Source organism: Pongo abelii, chromosome 1 (assembly GCF_028885655.2).
Source record: "Pongo abelii isolate AG06213 chromosome 1, NHGRI_mPonAbe1-v2.0_pri, whole genome shotgun sequence".
Classification (NCBI taxonomy): domain Eukaryota; kingdom Metazoa; phylum Chordata; class Mammalia; order Primates; family Hominidae; genus Pongo; species Pongo abelii.
The window spans coordinates 147752706-147770038 of NC_071985.2; the positions used below are offsets into that span (position 1 = coordinate 147752706).

The window sequence follows — 17333 nt, forward strand, 5'->3', positions numbered from 1 at the left end:
CACTGCGCCCGGCCTTTGTTTGCATTTTGAGACAGAGTGTTGTTCTGTCACCCAGGCTGCAGTGCAGTGGCAACATCTAGGCTCACTGCAACCTCTACTTCCCGGGCTCAAGTGAATCTCGTGCCTCAGCCTCCCAAGTAGCTGGGATTACAGGCGTGAGCCATCACACCCAGCTGATTTTTGTATTTTTAGTAGATATACAGTTTCTATGTTGACCAGGCTGGTCTTGAACTCCCAGCTTCAAGTGATCCGCCCGCCTTAGCCTCCCAAAGTGCTGGGATTACAGGCGTGAGTCACCAGGCCCAGCCTATCTTTTTTATTACTTTGATTGGGGTGGGGATGGGTTAAGCACTATTGCAAATTGCCAGATATTAATTATGAAACAGTAAAAATTGCTGTACTGAGAACATGCTATCTTTGATTCTCAGTGCAGTGTTAGTGTGGTCAGCTTTAGGCTGAAGTACATTTTACTCCATACTAACGGAGTTGCATGGCAGACCAGGGAGGTCTACTCCAGGACATCCCTGTAAGGCAGTTTAGGGAGAGAGTACTGGACAAATGGTAGAGCTAAATTTGCCTTTGGTTCCACTAAGAGTATAATGGAAGACTGAACATCAGTGAGACAGAAATGCACTCTAAATTGACGAGAAAATAACCATAACATACCTAAACACTTCCCTTCTATTACTGTTAAACCTAGCCCTCTGCCTCAACTTGCCCTGCTTTTTTCCCCCTTCTCCCAGATTCAGTCAGTGCTACTCCATCCCTAGTTTGGATCCCTGCCTTACTGGAGCCCTGTTATCCCATAGTTGTTATATCTTTTGTGACAGTGCCAACACATAGTTGGTAATTCATGGGGCATCAAAATGATTTCCAAGGCACTGAGAAACAAGTATAAACACTGAAAAATGATTCCCATCCCCTAATTTTCATGGGACTCTATGGATTAGAAAGATATGAAAATTGAGATAAGTGGGGGAATAGGATACAAATTGTAAAAAAAGATTTTACAAAGTATAGTTTATGTTCACATCTTGTCATTATCTTAATTATATTAGGCATAATATAAGTTTTGTGGGCATTGTCTCTTCAGAATTACATTTTTACCAACTTTTTATTGATGTGTAATGCACATACAGAAAAGTGGAATTTACATTATTAAGGTCTTTAAATAGTGTCACATGGCCATGACTGCCTTATTAATTTCTGTTGTGACACAAAATGATTAAAATTGTGAATTCATGAGTTAGAACATTCTCAACTTTAAAGTAGCATTAAGTTCAGTTGTGGTATGCTGCATCAAACTTAGTTCTGAGTAACGCCTAGAACAATGCATAGTATTTTATATTGGCCAATAACCAATGTTTTATAACTCCTGAACAAGTGGATAAACTGAATTCAGGATGAAGTTCAATCTAGATCTTTAAGGTTATATTTTTCTACGCATATATATCTATCTGCATATAGATATATATGAAGCTTATAGTGTTCTTAACAGCTATGTTAACTACAAAGAATAAAAAGATTTTGCAACAGAGTTGGAATGGAAACAATTTCTGAGATAGAGATCAAATTGTATTTATAGAACCATTATTGGCAACTTTGCTATCAGTCATTTCCTGTGGGAATATTTCACTGGGACATAGTTTTATGCCTTGACTATTCATTAAATAGCCTGGGGCCCATGGAATGAAAATATTGTAGAACTATAAATATCAATATATGCAAATTATAGTGTAACATTTCATCACATTTCATTGCATTTTCTTAGATGCAAATTGAGATTATTTAACAAACTGTCTCTTACTCATCGCAGAAAGAATTTTAAAACAACACTAATATAGCATGGTCTAGTGGAGAGTTAGGCAATAGACTGGAATTAAAGCCACTTGTTCTCTCTAAATTAAAATTGATACTAATTCAAAAATGTTTATTCATCATGCACAATATATAAGATGCTAAAGTTATACTCCTGTGGAGAATATAAAGGTGAATTATAAACAGTTTCTGCCCTTAGGGAGTTTATGAATTTTCTTGTAAAGGAGAAAGGACATGTATACAAATTGTATAAAACAAAAAACAGTAACTATACTATGAGTGGGTGGGAATAAAGTAATATTGAAGTTTAGCACTTGAGTTCCTGTCTGGGAGATCAGAGATGACTTCATAAACAAGAAGGCTGTTGAGCCGAGTTTTATTATTTTATTCTTATTATTTTGAGACAGAGTCTCCCTCAGTCATCTAGGTTGGAATGAAGTGTCATGATCTCAGTTCATTGCAGCTTCAGCCTCACAGGCTCAAGAGATCCTCCCACCGCGGCCTCTAGAGTAGCTAGGACTACAGGTGTACACCACCACTTCTAGCCAATTTTTTTTGTGTTTTTTTGTTTTTGTTTCTCGTAGAGACCAGGTTGTGCCATGTTGTCCAGGCTGGTCTTGAACTCCTGGGCTCAAGCAATCTGCCCATCTCGGCCTTTCAAAGTGCTAAGATTACAGGAATGAGCCACCCCGCCTGGCCTAGAGCACAGTTTTAGAGAGTGGGTAAGATTTCTGCAAATCTTCTCTCTTATCTGCAAATCTCAGATGCAGATAACAATTATTCCAGAAAGCAGAGACTAGGTACTAATAAAGGTAGTATAGTCAAAGCACAGAGATTGGAGCCATTGGACAACAAAAAAACAACTGACATAGGAAAATATACTACAGTTGCAAATAAGGTAAATTAGGGCAAAACTATTTCATTTTATTCAGTAATGCAAACATTTATTCAACAAATATTTTCTTAAGTATTTGAGTATCTACTAAGTGCATGTACTGTGCTGGGTGTCAGTATATTTATGAGTAACTCAGAAAAAGGCCCTTTCTACTATGTAAACACTAAAAAAAAGTAACTCAAATCACGGATGATAGCACGACTGATTCTTATCAGTCACTGAATCAATTAATCTCTGGCAACGAGGGGTACTTGAGTTTGCAACTGCTATCCAGAACCTGGAATTTAACATTTTTGGGAGACAGCTGTTATTTCCAGATTACACTGTGTCTCAATTTCAATTCAATTGCTTCTCAACTCACTATTTAAATTAAAATGAAGCGTTAACTTTTTTCTATTAGAAAGCTGCAAACCTGTATGATAATCTTGTAGGTAGGGTGATGGAGCGACATAATGTTTGTGGCTCCATTTTACAAGTTTTGGCTGATGTAAGAATTAATTTTGTTAGCATGCATTAACTGAAATAAAGAAGGAAAAACAGACTTAAAAGAGACATCGGTGGGTGGGTTTTGTTTTGTTTTTTGATAAAAGAACTCATAGAAAAGGAATCGCTGTAAATTTCTTTTAGCTAGCTAGCTCTCTGGGCAATTAAAATGATTGATACAGTTCTAGAACACATGCACCGAGATACACCTGCACTCATACTTTGTCCGTCAAAACAATCTTTGTTTTCTCTCAAGCTAGGACTTGCTATGCCGAAGACACACCTCGTGCAGCGGTGGCGGTGAAGGTGCTGGGGTGACAGCCAGGAGGGCACTTTCCCTTTCTCGGGTTCCTTAACCAAAACTTTGCAGCCACCAGCCCAGACTCACGTTCCTGCTCGTTCTTCTTTCCTCTGCCTCAACTCTCCCCGCACCCTTCGCTCTCTGCGCGCCCACCCCTGCTTCCGTCGGTCAGCTTCAGCCGACCTACTACCTACCTCCCGGCCCGCGACCTCCGCCTCCACCTGCACCACTCGCCCACCCCGAGAACCCACCACTGCCGCCCCCGGCCCGCGCGCCCCGTCGCGGCCCGGGGCTCCGGGGCATGCGCGTTGCGGCGCCATCGCCCTCCCCCACGCCTTCCCGCGGCAGAGTTATGCCAAGTATGTGAGGAGCCGGCGAGGGCCAGCGCCGGTCATGGGGAGCCGCCGCCGCCTCCGCGAGCGCGGTCTTCTCCGCAGCGGGGCTCCTACCTCTCCCCCCGGCGGGGGTGAGCCTCGCGGCTAAGGCAGAGGGGATGGCGGACCCTCTGAGGAGGACGCTGTCCAGGCTCAGGGGAAGGCGGGGTCCTCGCGGCACCGGGGGGCTAGGGCTCCGGGCGGCAGCCGCAGCTGCGGTGGCGGCCTCTTCGGCAGCCGCGGGAGACGCCTGGGGTGCCGCAGACACCCCCCCACGTGAGCACGCCGGGGGAGCCGGGCCGAGCCTACAGCAGCCCTCGCTGTCACCTGAGGCGTGGGGTCCCGGGGCGCGGGTCCCCGGAGGGCACCCGGAGCAGTTGGGGGCGCTCGGGCCTCGGCCGCGCGGCGGGCAGGAGGCCGCCCCCCGGAGCCATGGGCTCGCCCACGCCCCTCCGCACTCCCCGGAGGGCTCCGAGGGCAGCGGAGAGGAGGAGGAAGAGGACGAGGACGAAGACGACTACGATGCCGACTACTACGAAAACCTGCCCGGCGGCTCGCAGTCTGCGCCCGAGCCTGAGGGGGCGGAGGCGGAACGGCGTCCCCCGCCTCCCCCAGCGGCGGGCTCCTCCCTGGGGGCGGAGGGCGGCCTCCTGGAGACAGGCAGGCTGCGGACCCAGTTGCGAGAGGCCTATTATCTGCTGATCCAGGCCATGCACGACCTGCCCCCTGACTCGGGCGCGCGGCGGGGTGGCGGGGGCTTGGCTGATCACGGCTTCCCCGCGGGAGCCCGGGCTCCGGGCCAGCCGCCTTCCCGCGGCGCCGCGGAACGCCGAGCCTGCCCCCGAGACGGGGAGCGGGGAGGGGGCGGACGCCCTCGGCAGCAGGTGTCCCCGCCCCGGTCGCCTCAGAGGGAGTCGCGGGGAGGCCAGCTGCGGACTCCTCGGATGCGGCCGTCCTGCAGCAGAAGCCTCGAGAGCCTCCGGGTGGGTGCCAAGCCGCCTCCCTTCCAGCGGTGGCCGAGCGACAGCTGGATCAGGTGCGGCGCGCACGGGGACTGGGACGAGCCCCCGCCACGTGGAGGCAGGATGGATGGCTGGAGTGGGGACCGCGCCCGGGCGGCTGCACCCACCGGCCTCCAGCCTTCAGGCTCCAAGAACCACGGCTGCTCCTCGGGAAGCCCTTTCAGGGATCCAGCGGGGTCCTCTGTGATACGCAGCGGCAAAGGAGACCGCCAGGAAGGCCCCTCCTTCCTCAAGCCGCCGGTAGTGACAGTCAAGAAGCTGCAGAAGTGGATGTACAAAGGGCGTCTGCTGTCTCTGGGAATGAAGGGTCGTGCCCATGGGACGGCCCCCAAAGTCACAGGAACGCAGGCAGTCTCCCCAAATGTGGGAGCTTTGAAAGTGCGTGAAAACCGTGTCCTGTCGGTGCCTCCAGACCAAAGAATTACGCTGACAGGTAGGATACTTTGCGATCAAAATGCTAGCACCGCGAGCCTTACTGTTTACCGACTGGGCTTCTGTCTTAAGAGCCAAGAAAAAGGTATGTTTTTGCAGACAGGTACGTTACCGGGCGAAACTAAGTGTCATGTAAGTGGCAGCTTAAAGTAATTTCGGGGTTACTTAATGTAATGCATTTACTCGTTTTGCTTTTTTTTGTTTTGTTTTGTTTAAATCAGACAATGGCATGAAGAATTGGGGTTGTGTTTTCTTCTCGAAAAACCAGTGTGCCTATTCCCTAAGTATTACCTAAATGAGTAAAGGTTAAGTTTAACACACTTTTAGTAAGTTTACAGATGGGCGGCACTGTCTTGATTTTTATTCTTTGTAGCTCTAGGCAAATCCGTAGACTTTTGGGGAGTTTGTAAATTTGAATTTGATTCAAGGTAGATTTTATAGGCTTCATAAACTGTCATTTTACTCATTACAACTTTTTTTTTTTGCCTCTCCCAGGCACGCACACACATGCATACATACACACAACCAAAAACCCAAACAAACCAAACAAAAAAACCCTACCATAAGTAGAATTTTTTAGTCAGGTAGTATTTCACATACACCGACCTGCCTCCCCCCGACAAAGAAACCTCAACAAAGTAAGTAATCTTTTTATTGTGAAAAATCAAGGACACTAACATTTTAATCAAAAGAAAAATGTTCCTCAGGTACTTTTTTTTTTTAAAGCAGTCATTTGCAAACTTAAACCCTATTTATATGAGAAGTAAATTAGTTTTTTAAAAAGTATATTGATCCTTAGGATTATGCTCCCTATTTTGTATGTGCATGATTTTTAACTATCACTGAAGGTTTAGGTTATCAATTCTAGAAACCTGTCAATTATGTTGTAAATATCAAAATATCTTTCCTGAAAGGAGTATAATATCTTCAAAGTCAGCCACAACAACATGGTCTTTTGAATACTCTTACATATAAAAATTTTTAGTGAGCATAAAGATTTATAAGTCAGGAATAATTTTGAAAACATTAAATCCTGAAATGTAAAAGGTATTCACAGTACTTGGCGGTTTCTCTGGTAGTAATTACAAATCCTACAGGACTGGATTTATACACATTAACTTTGTTTAACCAATAAACACACAACAGTGGGGAGAAACAAAGTTCACAAAACTTCTTATCAATGAAGACAAATCAAATGATTCATTCAAAGTGTGTGCCAACTTGCAAAGTTTTTTCCTGTCTATACGGCTCTAATACATACCTGTCAAATTTTATTCTCAAGTTAAATATTCCATTTCACTTGAACAAAAGGATAATAGAATGTAAATTCTTTGTTAAGAGAGGTATGCTTTATATTAAGTTCATATTAAACATGCATTTCCAGGAGTAATTTGTAATCATTTATTATATTTTATTGCCACAATATTTTTACCTCCCCCACTTTGGCTTAGTTTTAACTCTTGGTACCATAGTTGAATTTCAGCCATAACAAAAAATAGTCAAATATTTTTCACCCTTTTGTCACAGAGCTAAAACATTTACCATGTGATGGCTTTTAATGCCCCCAGTAGTAAACATTCAAGGATTTTTAAAGTAATAAATACAGTTCCTTTAAGAATGAATTTGATTTTTGCATTAAGCAACTAATTAAATGAAACTGCTTAGAAATTAAAATGAAACAGAATTATTACGTGATAGTATTTTAGATATTTTATGAGAAATCTAAGCCAAAGCTACCATAATCTCTGGTTTAAACAACTCTCAGATGTTACTTCCTTTTAAATCACTAACTCATTTTTCAGGAGAGATAAAAATAATTTGTGCAGTGTTTACATATCTAGTATAGATTTGGAGAGCTTTTTAAAAAAATTATTTTTCATGAAGTTTAGTTGGTCTTATTAAGTCCATTCTGGATACATTTAGGTGGTTCTCATACAATTTTTATAGCCCCCAAAATGGAGATATGCTGTCATTTAACAACAGCTACAAGGAAAAGAACAGAGGGATTAAGCAGTTTGCCCAAGATCACTCAGTAGGTACCTGTGTATGGATTCAAACTACTATGTGGATTCAAACCCAAGGCGTCATGAGTTTGAAAAAAGCCCCTGTTTATATAAGATCAGAGACTCTAGAGTTCTTTAAAGGTCTGATCCAATTAATTCTATTAAATTGCTTGGATTGAGGATATGGGTGAATTTCAACAAGGCATAGCGGGGTAAGTAACTTCCTCAAAGTTGCAGAGAAGATGGGAGAATCTTAGGCCAGGTTTAAAGACATTTTAAAAAGTAATTGCTGGGCCGGGCGCGGTGGCTCATGCCTGTAATCCCAGCACTTTGGGAGGCCGAGGCGGGCAGATCACGACGTCAGGAGATCGAGACCATCCTGGCTAACACGGTGAAACCCCGTCTCTACTAAAAATACAAAAAATTAGCCCGGCGTGGTGGTGGGTGCCTGTAGTCCCAGCTACTTGGGAGGCTGAGGCAGGAGAATGGCGTGAACCTGGGAGGCGGAGCTTGTAGTGAGCCAAGATGGCGCCACTGCACTCTAGCCTGGGAGACAGAGCAAGACTCCGTCTCAAAAAAAAAAAAAAAACAATTAAATTAAATTAAAAAAAGCAATTGCTGTATCCATTTTAAACGTTTACCTTTAAATATTTACTTACTTCAAATTGATGTAACTTGACTTCTACTTTTAAATCGTGTTTTCTGCAAAACTTATTTGGAGCGGTCTAGATGAACCAGTACATTCTTGTTTATGTAAAGATGTTAAATATCCTAAAAGGTTTATAGCACATTTTTCTGTACAGTATTATTCATATTTTGTCAAAATAAAATTATATTTAGAATTTGTAATACAGAATAATTATTCAGTGAAATGGAGATACTTTATATAGGTATTGTGAAAATTTTTGAGACTATATGACAAATGGAAACACAAATGATTTTCTATTTTGATTTCTGGCTCCTACTAAGAACTTTTGATAATATTATAATGCCAAAAGATTTGATGCAGTTAAGTATGTAGTGTTCACAGATTGGCCGAATTGTTCCTAATTGAGATGATTATTTAAGAAATCTAAAGTCATTACACATAATAAAAATTGTCAAGTTTCTGCAAGCCTTAAGATTACAAAGGAATCTTAATGTGTTTGCCAACTATACATCATTATAAATCTTTATGAATAAGTTTTAATTAGCATATAGTTTTCAGAAACAAATTCAAAAGCACCTTTTATTGCTTTAAAAAATAATTAGCCTACTTTGCCTCCACTTTTCCTGCTACATGGTCTGTGAAAGAAAAAACTTTAGACTGTATAACTTAGTATTTTGTCTAAAATTTTTAGACAATTATTTTAAGGTAGTATTAATTAGTTTGGTATGATCTTTAACCATCTTAAAGTGAAGTTGACACTATGACTTGATTCCCATCTACTTTTCTCAAGTATTTGTAACTCTGATTTTTTATCTTTATGAATTACATAGTCTTTATGAATTTTTCCAACAATTTTTTTCTGTATTGGCTCTCTTCAAGATGAGTAGCAATAGGTATATAGTTTTTGACAGTCTTCTAGTTTTAAATCTCTTCCTGAGAGATTCTGCTATTGTGGTGCTAGAAAGCAAGTGCAGTTGCTTTTTTTTTTTCTTTTTCTGGAAGAGTGCCATGGAACATTGGAGTTGCTGGTGGCTGGAAAACTTCGAGAATTACAAATTCAGCAGAAAATAGTGTTGTGTTGATTTGAAAGTCCTACATTTCTAGACCAGTGGCTCCCAAGAAATGTTGTGTTTATTTTTTAAGAAGGCTGTTTGCTAGACCTTTGCCACTCAAAATGTGGTTCACTGTTTTAGAGCAGTGCTTTTCAAACTTAATGTCCATATGAATTCCCTGGAAATTTTGTTGAAATGCAGATTCTATAGGTGTGGGGTGGGACCTGAGATTCTGCTCCCAATGTAGATGCTGCTGTCTGGTGGACCATGCTTTTGAATAGTAAGCTTCTAGAGCTCTCACATCCCCGAAGTTTTAAAAAAACATTCTACCTTATTCTGATACTTGGTACTTAAACTACCCCTAATAGAGCAAAGCACTTGGGCTCTTTTTGCTTCAGTTTTATGTATATGAATTAAGGTACTTACTACTTATATATTACACATTTGAGCAGTTCCCTCTATATTGGCCTCATCTTGCACTAAGAAGTATTAGTGAGATTTTGGAAATGCAAGAGAGGAGGCCATGTAGTACAATGGTTAACAGAATAGAGATTCTGGGTTTCTGGTCAGACTACCACTTACCAGGCTTGTGACCTTGGATAAGTTACTCAACCTTGTGTAGCCTCAGTCCTCAGGTTGCTGTGAGGATGAAAAAAGATAATCCATTTGGTACTGTGCCTGGCACTTACTTGTTATTATCAAGGGGAAGGCAAGCAGGCTTTGTGAGAATACTGCTTTGCCTCAGATCATTAGGATTCTAGATGGAGAGTGAAAAGATCGAAGTTGAGGAGTACTGCCTTGAGGAGCACTGAGAATTGAGCTAGAGGGTACCTTTTTGGGGGTATTTATTTATTCTGCTCATCTTTTGTGCTCCTTTCTCTTGCTGCTCCCTGTTACTTTTGTGGAACTGAAAACAGTCTCAGAGTTTTCTTCTCTACTTTCCCGTCTCAAAAGCTAACACACAGCTTTTTTTTTTCTTTAGGGTTTTTATTGCTAGCCACAAGGGAATGAAAATAAAAAAGGTGCTTCTTTCCTTTTCATTCTATCCCTCTCCCCCTTTTAGATTTGTCTAGGAAAGATAAAGATACACACACACATATACACACACAGAAACTTAAGACTTAAGCTTATTCTAGTAATTTCATCTGGACTGCCAAGTTTGACTGTAAGCAGGGGATACTTGTACTTATTTAGAAACAGGATTTTAATGAATATTAAAATGTTTAATGCTTTTAAAACATAGATTTAAACATCTAATACAGTGTTCATAAGATACTTTTATTTGGGATTTTTAAAGAGAAGTAAGGAAAAGCAAGAGAGTTTATTTCTGCAGAATTTTTAAAATGATGAAAAGATGTCTCTCTAGGTGTACTACACATTTTTTTTGTTTTAGACGGAGTCTAGCTCTGTCGCCCAGCCTGGTGTGCAGTGGCGTGATCTTGGCTCACTGCAAACTCTGCCTCCCGGGTTCATGCCATTCTCCTGCCTCAGCCTCCCGAGTAGCTGGGACTACAGGCGCCCGCCACCATGCTCGGCTAATTTTTTGTATTTTTAGTAGAGACAGGGTTTCACCGTGTTAGCCAGGATGGTCTCGATCTCCTGACCTCGTGATCCGCCCGCCTCGGCCTCCCAAAGCGCTGGGATTACAGGCATGAGCCACCGCGCCCGGTCGGTACTACACATTTTCAGTGACGGTTGAAATATATAATTTCTTGGAAAATTTACTGATGCATTTGAGCTGGGGGCACTAGTTAAATGTTCAGTAAGTAATGTAGATTTATTATGAAATAATAGTTGAGAAAACAGAATTGACTTGGGTAGTTCACCTCTGTGTGGAATATTTTTCTGAGTGAAAAACTTTTAATTGCCATTTCTTCTCTTACAGATTCAAAGTAAAATTACTTCAATTAGAATCTGAAAATTATCCCATAACATGTATAGTTGCAAGAGACTGAGGACTTTTTTGCCTTGTAACTTTGCATACTTATTTTTATATTTTTAGTTGGACCTTCTTTCAATATGTGTGTGTGTGTGTATATATATAACTTATATGTTATATTTTTATATATGAAATATATTTTATTATATATTGTATGTATTTTTATATATAATATATAATTTAATATATAGGCAACAGTGAGACCCTGTCTCTACAAAAAATTTATAATTTATAGGCAATATATAGGCAACAGTGAGACCCTTTCTCTACAAAAAAATTTATAATTTATAAATAACATATTTTATATATATGAAGCTAAAACTCTTAAATTTATGCTAATATGGTTAAACATTGTTGCATTAAATGGGAGGGAAGATTGCAAATAGCTTTCCATATCTATGAATTTACATTCATATGGATCCATTTAAGTGAGTTAAAAATGTTTTAAATAATTTATAAATAATTGCTCAAGTTTATTATCTTGAATAATGTGTTGATTAATTCAGTTTAATAAATAAATTTGGCCTTTGTAATATTATATATTTATAATACACAATATAAATTATAATAATGTGCCATTTATCTATAAGTTTAAAGTTCAGCATCATTTATTTTAAAATATTTGGCAATAGCAATCAGAGTGAATGGATTCAAGCTTTTATAGTTTGTAATTTCATTGAAAATAGTGGCTAGACATGGTGGCTCACACCGTAATTCCAGCACTTTGGGAGGGGGAAGCAGGAGGATCACTTGAGCCTGGGAGTTCCAGACCAGCCTAGGCAACATAGTGAGACCCTGTCTCTACCAAAAGAAAAAAAAGAAATTAGCCAGGTGTGGTGGTGCAAGCCTGTAGTCCTAGCTTCTTGGGAGGCTGAGGTGGGAGGATCACCTGAGCCTGGGAGTTTGAGGTTGCTGTGAGCCATAATAGTGCCACTGTGCTCCAGCCTGGGTGACAGAGTGAGACCCTATCTAGTAAAAAAATAATTCCTTTTAATATTATACTTTCATTAAATGATTATATCAATGGAAGTATCAACTTGCTTAAATGTGGGATACTGGTAGCTTTATTTTTCTCACTGCAGTTCCTTGCAATGTAGTAGAAACATGTTTAAAGACTCATTTATAGTGTATGTCAGAAAACTCCAAAAAGACATAAATAATGAATGTGTCTAGCTATATAAAAATTTGGAATTTCTAAGAGATGTCTGAGAAAAAGATACAGTAAGATGTGGCTCATAGCCATCATGAGTAATGTAATTTTATACTGTTTGCTTCACATTTAAATTGGGTCAAACTATAATATCCTGTGAAGGTCTGAAATACTGTTAAGAAATACTGGATTTGAACTTAAATGTGAAATAGATTTAGACTTCAGTGCACCTGGCAAAATCATGTGATCACTGAAAACCCAGAAACCCCAGTGATTGCTGAGTATGTTTTGATTTTCAGTTGTTGATTTTAAGTGTAATGGAGACAGAACCAAAGAAAGACTCTTGAATTTCCCTTATAGTAGCCTAGGTATATCACCACAAACTTTGGAGTCAGAATGAGTTTGAGTGCTGCCTTTTCCATTTACCAACAAGGTATTCTTGAACAAGTTACTTGACGTTTTTGAGTAGAACTTTATAGTTTTTCAAGTATTTTGAACATTATTTCACTTAGTTCTTACCAGCAGCCACTTTAATTTATAAGACAAATTGGGATGAATATCCCCATATTCAGAGAGGGTTGCCTACTTCTGTACTGTTTGTGAGTAGCATGGTATGGGTAGCATGGTGTGGTTTGTGGGTAGCATGGTGAGTGGAGCATGGGTTTTAAAGTTAGACAGGCTTAAATTTGAATCCTAGGGCTAGCGACTTGACCATATTTCTCATACTCTTTGATGCCCATGATGGTAATCATACCTGTTTTATAGGATTGTTCTAGAGGTTAAATGAGGTTGGGGGCCTCCTTACTGCTTTATCTCTCATGCCTGCCACATAACAGTCACTCATTTGTGGAGTAAATAAATGCCTGGCATAGTAGGTATTCATGGGAGCTTCCTTCCCTTCTGATTTCTAGTCTAATTCCTGCATCTGGAATTGAATGTGACTTGCAATTTGTGTTTACGGTTTGTTTATTTATTTATTTATTATTAATCTGCTTGGTTGGGTACATGTTTAGGATTTTGTAAAAGGAAAAATTTACTTTTTTTTTTTTTTTTTTTTTTAAGAGACAGGGTCTCACTCTGTTGCCCAGGCTAGAGTGCAGTGGCACAATCATAGCTCACTGCAGCCTCACATTCCTGGGCTCAGGCAATCTTCCCAGCTTAGCCTACAAAGTAGCTAGGATGACAGGTGTGTGCCACCACACCTGGCTAATTTTTAAATTTTTTGTAGAGATAGAGTCTTGCCATGTTGCCCAGGCTGGACATTTGGATTTTTTAAAGGATTTTCTTTTCAGTAGAAGGGAGGTTACTGAAAACCTTGATTATGCGTAAATCTGATTTTTTAGTTGTTTTAAGCTCCTTGTAGCTTAGTGTGTTTTATCACTCTATTTTTAGACCATTATTTTTTACTTGCTGTGCCAATAAGATGAGTTGACCGTATAATTCCATAATTTAGAAACCTGAGATGATCTTAGATTTTTACAAATGTGGTTTTAATTATGTACGGTGAATTTTTATTATAATGATAGTTATATACTTAGCTTATGGACTGTCATTGAAGCCTGCTTTACAACTCTGGAAACACAAAATATTTTCCTCTTTAGATGAAATTAATGTTATGTATACATTTGTAGAGTCTTACTTATATTAAGATATGCATGTATCTAAGCATTTGAGGTCTCCCATTGGACTATTTTTTTTTTTTTTTTTTTTTTGAGACGGAGTCTGGCTCTGTTACCCAGGCTGGAGTGCAGTGGCGCGATCTCGGCTCACCACAACCTCTGCCTCCTGGGTTCAAGCTATTCTCCTGCCTCAGCCTCCTGAATAGCTGGGACTACAGGTGCGCGCCACCATGCCCGGCTAATTTTTGTATTTTTAATAGAGACGGGGTTTCACTATGTTGGTCAGGGTGGTCTCAAACTCCTGACCTCGTGATCTGCCCGCCTCGGCCTTGCAAAGTGCTGGGATTACAGGCATAAGCCACTGCGCAGGGCCTGGACTATGAATTTCTTAAGGGAAGGGATTGTTTTGTTCATTCTTATTTCTCTGCTGCTTAAGTTTGTGCCTGGCCAAAAAAAATAATAGCTGTGTAGTGCATACTGTGAGATGGCATACCTGCTTCTAATCTGGGGCCTTCTGAAGGGATTTTTGTTTTTAGTTCTGCCCTAGATATTTAGAACTTAAACCCTACATAAGGTGCCATTGTGTTATATGGATAGGAAGCCAATGTTATGTTGACATTTTAATATCAGTAAGGCATACTTTCTTATTAGGTTTGAAAGTTAATCTTTGTGTGAAAAGGGTAGGAGGAATATTATATTTCTAAGTACTTCTGTTCCTTGTAATAATGAATTGAAACTTATTCAAATATTGATTAGAGGTATACTATGTATAAAGCATTCTAGATAATCTTTTTATAAGGTATGTTTTGCTTAGGGTAAAGGCTTTGTTAGCACTATAGTTTTTATAAAGGCAGTCTCAGAGTTTGTATATCCTTTTTCTTAGAATTCTTTGACACTTATACTAGCAGTTTGATTTCTAAATAATGTAAATCATATCTATATGTAAAATTCAAATTTTTTCTAGTTCAATTTTAGTCTCTGAATGTGATTGTTGTTACTTTTTGTTTAAAAAAATTTTTTTAAATAACCGGTCTGAAGTGACATGTCTGTCTGATATACCAGACATTATATTCTACCTTCAATTCTATCTTTGCAACAGATTTATTTGAAAATGCCTATGGGTCTTCAATGAGGAGAAGAGAACTTGAAGATCTGAAGGATAATATTGAATTCAGAGGTCATAAGCCACTTAACAGCATCACTGTTTCAAAGAAACGCAATTGGCTGTATCAGAGTGTTCTGAAGCCTCTTAATCTGGAAGAAGAAAATAAGAAATGCCAAGATAGAAGTCATTTATCCATCTCACCTGTGTCTCTACCTAAACATCAGCTATCACAGTCTTTCCTCAAATCATCTAAAGAGTACTGTACATATGTGGTATGTAACGCTACAGACTCTTCATTATCGAAAAACTGTGCTTTAGATTTTAATGAGGAAGATGATGCAGATGATGAAGGAGAAATATGGTACAACCCCATTCCTGAGGATGATGACCTTGGTAAATCAAGTGCCTTGAGTTTTGGTGAGGCAGACTCTGCTGTTCTGAAGCTCCCTGCTGTCAATTTGAGCATGTTGTCTGGCAGTGACCTGATGAAAGCAGAGCAGCATACTGAAGACTTACTGTGCTCTTCCGAACATGCAGGTGACATTCAGAACACATGGTCAAATGGAATGAATCCTATAGATCCTGCCCATTCCACAGAATTTGTGCAGCAGTACAAGCAAAGGCTAGGACACAAGACACAGGAAGGTATAATGGTGGAGGACAGTCCCATGTTGAAATCTCCTTTTGCAGGTAAAAATGATCATATATCTGTCTTTTCTTTCTTCTTCCGTTTTTCAATTATTTGATAGTAGCTAAAACTAAATATGAAAGATGTTTGTTATATTCATGTACTTTTTCTTGTGAAGTGAATATATTTTCATGAAAATAAAACTCAAAAAGGTTTATAAACATTTTAACGTACATGCTGGTTTAATTATTACTATCACAGACTTGATTTTTATTTTATTTTTTTGAGAAAGGGTCTCACTCTGTCACCCAGGCTAGAGTGCAATGGCACAATCATGGCACACCACAGCCTTGACCTCCAGGCTCAGGTGATCCTCCCACCGTAGCCTCCTGAGTAGCTAGGACTACAGGTGCCTGCCACCATGCCCAGCCAATTTTTGTATTTTTTGTAGAAACAGAGTTTTGCTTTGTTGACCAGACTGGTCTCGAACTCCTGACTTCAAACCATCTGCCTACTTTGGCCTCCCAAAGTGCTGAGATTATGAGTGCTGGGATTATGAGTGTGAGCCATGTCTGTGAGCCACAGACTTGACTTTATAATCTGGTGTGCTTTAATATGTCAATCCTTTGAGACAGTAATTGCTTGCCTATTAGTTGGAAGCAAGAAATCATAGGGAGTTGAAGAAAAAGTAAGTCTTATTTTGCTTCATTCATTCATTCATTCACACCTGGCCTGGCCGCAGCTGAAAAGTTTTGTTTTTAGTGTACCAGTGGTCATTAGTTTGTGTTTTTTATGCGTAAGTTTCCTCATGAGCAAAAGAAAGAAGAGAGAAAGAAATGAGAAGTAGAAGTAAGGCCCTTGCAAATAGGTGCTACAGTAGTTATGAAACTGAAAAATGAAGTAATTGAAGTTTTATGTAGATTAGGTTGACCCATTTGAAAATAAGCGCTACAGTAGTTATGGAACTGAAAAATGAAATAATTGAAGTTTTATGTATATTAGGTTGACCCATTTGAAATTGTGAATATTCAAAAGTTTTTGATCTAAAAAAATTGCCTTTAATTTTCTGATATGCTTCTTTTAGTCCCAGACACACTACCCAGGAAACAGAACATAAGGCACATTTGCTTGCAAATATCAAATGTAGAATAGAAAGCAGTTCTGTTTTATATCAAGTCATTTTAATTTACAGAATTTCAAATGATGCAGAATATTTAAAGATGTGGGGTATAGGAGATGCTGTCAGTGCTTTGTCTTATATCCCCTGAGTTTTATTACTTACTATTTAAATGGGAGAAGCCTATTTCCAGCCACCAACATCTTCACCTCTGCTTAACGACTTCCTCTGAAGTCTTAGAGAATCTCTCTGCAGGGCAGCCTCAGCGTGCCTCTCAACCAGTGACTGACAAGAGCTGGTATAGAACTATGTCAGCTCCCTCAACCCTTGGGCAGAATAATTCTGAGTTTATATTCTATGTTGTTTCCCAGAGTTTTCTCATGAGGTCAAGCTCCAGTTGCCCGTAGTGATAGCAGGCTTGATAATTCAGCTTGAATTTTCCCCTGAATTTTCTCAACTCCCTTGCTGATGTTTCTGTACTTTGCGAATAAACTACTTGCATTTAAAACCTTTTCTCAGGGACAAACCTTTTCTCAGGGACATAGGAAGGTGGAGTAAATGTATATTAAGAGAAAAAGCAAGTTCCAAAACAATGTGAACTATATGATGGCAATTTTGAAAGAAAAGCTGAAAGCTGTCCTGGAAATGTTGTGTTTTTTTGTTTATTTGTTTTTATTTTTTCTGGGTGTTGAGATTGAAGGTAATTAAATTTTTTTCTTTGAGCATTTCTAATTATAGGCTAATTC

At 39.8% G+C, this 17333-nt stretch overlaps 2 protein-coding genes across 3 annotated transcripts in view; one reads left to right on the forward strand and one right to left on the reverse strand.

Annotated features, from left to right (window-relative positions):
- The window catches only part of DNAI3 (dynein axonemal intermediate chain 3), a 176522-nt gene that overhangs the window by 32725 nt on the left and 126464 nt on the right, over nucleotides 1-17333 (reverse strand). The gene's annotated exons all lie outside the window — the stretch shown is intronic.
- Nucleotides 3843-17333, forward strand: part of SYDE2 (synapse defective Rho GTPase homolog 2) — a 41949-nt gene continuing 28458 nt past the window's right edge. Inside the window, exons 1-2 of one of the 2 annotated variants that reach the window (XM_054532033.2) lie at nucleotides 3843-5326; nucleotides 14837-15532. In XM_054532033.2, coding sequence (XP_054388008.1) covers nucleotides 3991-5326; nucleotides 14837-15532 — 2032 coding nt within the window. In that variant the 5' untranslated portion in view covers nucleotides 3843-3990. The remainder of the gene's footprint in view (nucleotides 5327-14836; nucleotides 15533-17333) is intronic. The other variant, XM_002810659.6, reaches the window with a different exon arrangement.